Source organism: Lactuca virosa, chromosome 9, assembly GCF_052849685.1.
Source record: "Lactuca virosa cultivar CGN04683 chromosome 9, Lactuca_virosa_CGN04683_v6, whole genome shotgun sequence".
NCBI classification, from domain to species: Eukaryota; Viridiplantae; Streptophyta; class Magnoliopsida; order Asterales; family Asteraceae; genus Lactuca; species Lactuca virosa.
The window spans coordinates 128,710,514-128,716,502 of NC_136434.1; the positions used below are offsets into that span (position 1 = coordinate 128,710,514).

At 31.4% G+C, this 5,989-nt stretch overlaps 1 protein-coding gene across 1 annotated transcript; it reads right to left on the reverse strand.

Moving 5' to 3' along the window:
• Window positions 1–268: 268 nt before the first annotated feature.
• LOC145135832 (uncharacterized) lies at window positions 269–3,465 on the reverse strand. The gene is made up of 7 exons (XM_079070042.1): window positions 3,061–3,465; window positions 2,060–2,131; window positions 1,899–1,966; window positions 1,652–1,796; window positions 1,459–1,542; window positions 1,258–1,353; window positions 269–698 (listed from the first exon to the last, which is right to left on the reverse strand). The coding sequence occupies exons 1-7, from the start codon at window positions 3,319–3,321 to the stop codon at window positions 693–695; spliced, it is 732 nt and encodes a 243-aa protein (XP_078926168.1). The 5' UTR covers window positions 3,322–3,465; the 3' UTR covers window positions 269–692.
• Between the last annotated feature and the right edge of the window lie 2,524 nt (window positions 3,466–5,989).

Consider the following 5,989-nt stretch of genomic DNA (forward strand, 5'->3'; position numbering starts at 1 on the left):
TAAACATATCGATTTATAAGTAAAATTTTAGTTCACATAATTAAAAAAAAAAAAAAAAAATCAAGCCAGGTTGATTCTCGTTTATTTTCATTTCACAAAAATATTAATATATTAACCAAAAATTTAAAAACTATACTATAACTTATTTAACTTGTTTCATATCTAGATAAACTTTTTACGTTTTTCTGTAAAAACGCTTGTTAAAAGAACGTAATAAGCTAGCAAATTAAAATGATACAAAACAGCTTACCCAAACATTTAAATTAGCTTATTAACAATACCAAACCATAATAAGAAGCTGAAAGTACATTACATAAGCAATCTCCTACACCCCTTAACCAATTTAAAATAAAATATAACCCAAATCAACCCATTTTTAGATGAATTGGTCGAAATTACACGCATAGAAGAAGCTGAAAATGCAAGATCGACCAATGAACTCAACAATATACACAATTTACATAATATGGCCATCAATTAAAGCATTTAAAAATTAAAACTTAAAACAAGATTTCCTAAAGAGGAAAACTTTTTTTTTTTTGCATTTGAACTTGTCTTGCCCTTTGATTCTTGAACAAGTGGCATTTAAATGCTTCAAGAACTGTTGCAAGTATTTTAGACTGCAATCGAGTTCATGGCCATTGCCATTGGAGTAGGATGATATACAAAAAGGCTTTGCTCATCATCATTCATTATATCTGGGAAAGAAAGGGACCAATTATAAATACTTGTATTGTTAGGGTAAAGAAATGTAAATACAAACATGGGTGACGCTCTTAATTGCATCTAACCCCACTTCTTGTTTTGGCTAGGAATTAGGATAGTGACACATTATAAGAGATCTTTTCCAAGAGGTATTTTACCTTTTTACCCTCTTGTTAGGTATGGGACCTAATTTAGATTTTTTTTTTTGACTTAATCAAAAATTGATTTCGGAAAATACTTTTTTTTCCGAAATTGATTTTACCTTTTTACCCTCTTGTTAGGTATGGGACCTATTTCACAAATTGATTTCGGAAAATACTTTTTTTTTCATGAAATTGCTTAATCAGTGGTCCCCACTACAAAAATCATCACGATTTTTTCAGAAGTTTTTAATGGGGACCACTAAAAGTGAAAAAAGGTATTTCCCGAAATCAATTTGCGAAATTGGGTGTTAGTTTGTGAAAATGTGGTTATTTTGTGATATTATATTTTCCCAATTTTGGTAACTTTTTGTAATATAAATAAATAAAAAGAGTACATGAATTGACTAACCTGCCTTCTTCTTTGCCTTAAAATCATCAACCATGAACGGCTAACCACATAACATGGAAGAAGAAACCCCGCCAGCTGAAGAACAGAAACCTGAAACTACATTCACAAATAGTCAACCAAAAAAGTCAAACTATATGTTATAGATCAAATTTAGCACTATTTATTATTTAATTCCAAATAAAAAATAATATAAAAACTTACTTTAAAGATTTTGGATGATTCTGGCACCATTCCCAGGTCTCTTGTGATTAACAAAGCTTGGCGTACGAGTAATATTAACATCAACTGCATGTGTAATAAATAAGTAAACAATTATACAAATATTTGATATATAAACTTTTATACAATTTTATTATTTTGAGTTTTGAACTTTTGACACTTTTTTATTACTTACAATGAGAGCCATAAAACGGAGGTAAGCAATGCTTGTATTACTTGATACATCATACTCTTCGTAATCTTGTTCAAGAAACTGGTGCTCAGAAGCAAAAGCTAGAAAGTGAGTATCCCTTAGGTCAATTTGTGGGCCCCATGCATGCCTGAAAGAAAAGTTTTAAACATATAAATTTAACTTTATATTGGAAAAAAGAATATAAAACGTGATGTTTTGGGAAGAAAATAGAAAAGAAAAAGCATATAACCTGATATCAATAGTCATAACATCGGGATTAATTCTTGCAGGTGGAAGAGCATAATTTGGTGAATAAACCTATAAATTGAATCATAAGTCATAACTTATAAATATATTACAGTTTTAACGAATTTTATAAATGGGAGTGAAAAAAGTTAAAAAGAATAAAACCTGATTGCATATCTCACAGGTTATATCCCCTTTCTTGTTGCACCATTTCTGAATACATTTCCTATGAGCAAACTATATAAAAAATTACAATAAAAACTCGTATGTCAAATCTGTTTGGGAAAATGTTCTCAAAGATCCCCAACAATCCGCCCAATTAATACTGACAGAAAATTTTGAACACAAGAATATACGTGGAAACTCCAAAACCGAAGACAAACCACGAGAAAAAAAACCCAATATATAACAAACTATTACAATCACATAGACTAATCTCTCAACTCACCCCAATAAAAACCCCCCACTTTCCAAAAGTTTAACACACTTTTTTTACACAAGAAGAAATAGAAAAGATTGGAATACTTAAAGTGTATTTGGTTGGGGTACATTGACACCCACCTTTTCTTTTGCCATCAACGCAAGAAAAGACAACCATTTCTGTTGTTTTAGTCAATTCACCAATACTAAAATAGAATACTTTAGGCATAAAGATGTTACAATGTTTGTATACAAGAATTCCACTTTGATTATTGTGGTTAAAGTGGATACTTTTATTTAGATTTAAGTTAAGTTTGTGTTTAAACTTTAAACTATACAATCAAACAAGTAAAAAAGGATAACCATATCATATCCATAATCCATAACCCATAATCCATAATCCAAAATCCAAAATCCATAATCCAATTAGATATATGGAAACAAGAGGGCCCCTATCAAGTAGATATAACATAGAGAAGGAGCTATCAGCTGTGCCCTCATTAAATTAGCTCTACTGTCCAAGTACACAACAGAACCACTTAGCATCATAAAGCTTTAACAAGATAAGATATTAGAATCAAACATGGACCCATAACCCATTGTGGGACCCATGAAACTACTTCCAACTTTTGCAATTTGCAAAACATAAGATCAGAGTTCAAATCCCTAATTTTGGAAAAAGTTAGATTAAACTAAGGGAAGAATAAGAATAAGAATAAGAGTAAGAATGAGAAACAGAAACAAACCTTGAGGGTGCCATTACAGGCACAAGGAGATTCCAGTTCGTGCTCTCCGTCTTCTTCTTGACATATTCTACACTCTCTGATCACCATCTTTGAGAAACCTTCTTCTTCTTCTTCTATGTTGCGATTTAAATCATCACCATCGCCATCATTTCTGGTGTTGTTTTGAAACAATTGCACTACAGTTTTAAGTTCGTCTCCTGTGGTGATGTTGGAGGAGGAGTCTAAGCAAGATGATGCTGTCATTCGTTCGACACAGACCATTAATTGTTCATAAAACACGCACTCACTCACACACTTCGTGTGAAGCAGAAGTATGGGGAAGAAGGGGGAAGTGTGAAGTCTGAAAATTAGGAGAGAGAGAGAGAGAAGAAGAAGAAGAAGAAGAAATGGGCCGAGAAAGGCGAGTGTTTTAAAAAGGTGGAGGTGTGCACTGGGAAAGTTACTAAAATGGACGTGTCCTCTTTTCGAAATGACAATATTGACCTCTCTTTTTACCTTAATTCACTCTTTTATCATATATGTATTTATTTTAGACCAAATGTCAACCTTAACGGCTTAACACTAAAAATTATATTAAAATCAATTTATTTCTAAACAAATACTAAAAATATATTTTAATAAATATTAATATAATAAATATAATAATTATAAAAGTAAAAACTAATTAAAATAATATTATTTTTATGAAAAGAGGTTTTTATATAGATAATGTCATCGACTGTTTTTTATAACATAAAAATGATGTTGCGTTTAATGGTCGGTTGGAATAGATAGCGGTGTTTCTATATAAAATAAAGGTCGGTCGGAGTTGTTTTAATTCTTTTGACTTGATCTACCATTTTAATCATTATTCCAAAGAGTTATATTTAGATTTTTAAGAATTGTGTATTTATATGTTTAAAAATCTATAGAACGTATAAGAAGTTACATGAACTTAGATTTGAGATGAATCAAGAGACTTCTCTTGAGAATTTTAGGAAAAATTGTTAACATGTATTCTTGTATGTTCTATGAGATAAAAAAAATTGTACAAAATGTAAGAGAAAATTGGTCTTCTATAAAAACCAAAAAACCTGTAAATATATATGTACAATTAATTTTGGGTTAGTTTTTGGCATGAAGAAACATATTTGTTGTTAAAAGACATTGTTGTTGCTAGTAAAAACAAATTTAGTCTTTAAAACAAGTACACAGTTTCGAGTGGAGTTGACCATAGCCGACAAGAGCGGCTCATATTAACTCTGAACGTTGGCCGGCCAATGGGCACCGCCAAGGGCTGTTCTATGGGCCTTGTTACAATATTACTGACGGAGTGCATGCTCAAATGAACTTATATGAGTGTGCATCTCGTACTTCTTTAACTTACAATATAAAAAAAATTAACATGTCTCGAATTAATTTCGGTCACACTAACGTGTTGTTTGTTTTTTTGTAAAAAAACCTCTTCTGACCACTTTTTGCTGCGCCCCGCAGCATTTGTCATCTTGTAGTTGTTTGTTTTTTAAAAGGCTTCAGACTAAAAAACATATGCGCGTGTTCTGCACCACACAACATTTGACTTGCCTCTTCAAACCACTTCTAGCCTACAAACTAAAAAAGAGAACGGGTTACACTCAAAAAAAAATTGTCGCTCACTTTCTTCCTTCCTCCATCGAATCATTTTCCTTCTCCGGTAACAGATCGTCGCAGCCTCACATCCTCACAACGTCGTCGCCTGCCTCAACCCCTCCTTCGTTGGCGCCTTGCTCAAACCCTTTTTCGACAGGTTCTTTTCTTCTCACATTCTGAAATCGTTTTTTCTTTAATCGATTTTTGTGTTGTAACTGGAATAGATATTCCTTAGCCCTCCTTCGATTTTCCTGTTTTGCAATGTTTTTGTTTTCTAATTTGCTTAAATTGAAATTCCTCACCCCCTCCTTCGATTTTATGAGGATATATTGATTTTCTTGTTTTATGGTGTTGTGATGCTTGCTGATATCAGTTTCTAATTTGATTTATATGTTGATTTTCTTTCTTTCTCATATGATGTTGTTATGCTAGTTTCTGATGTTGTTTCATATAGATTTTCTAATTTCTGATTTGATTCATATATGATTTCTGATTTGTGTTTTCTGATTCATGAGTCTAATTTGCTGAAATGTCATAGATTATAGATTAATTTCATCAATTGAAATTCTTGTTATGCTAAAATGTCATAGATTATAGATTATAGTTTGCTCATTCTTGTGTTGACTGTTGAAATGTCATGATTCTAGTTTGCTGAGTTTTGGTTAATGTTATGATTTTCCTAGTTGAGTTTTGGTTAATGTTATTTTTAAATTTTTATTTTTTTGTTTATGTTGGAAAATTGGTGTTAACCAATTTATAAAAATGGGTTTTCCCCGTCTTTGAACACGTCCAAAATGGATTTAATATGAATGAAAAATTAATCCTAAAATAAGGGTGTTGGAAGAAGTAAATAAAAGAGTCTAATAGTGGGTGAAAGAAAAGAAAAGTTCAGGGACCTTTCTTGCAAATATTTATTTCTTTTGTAACTGAAATTGTAATTAATATTACAATTTAATTACATATTAAACACACATTAATCTTGTGATTAATAGAGGTGTTTAAATGAGAGGCTATAAAATGTGTAATATAAATACCACTACTCTACAACCATTTGAGTATAACCAAAAAGAATGCAAGAAATCTTTCTTCTTCCCCTCTTCATCTTCTTCTTTTTTCTAGCTATATTGAAGATATAATCCATGCCTATTGATGGTTCGTGTGGTCTAGAAGAACCACTTCAAATTGTTGTATCCTGGGAAACAAACACTCGGTAGCGGACGAATTTGTTTTAAGGACAATGTGTTAAACACATGCCTCAGTTTTTTCTATTTTTTTTTGTTTTCGTACATTACCGGGATATTATTCCTACAATCTTAAAACA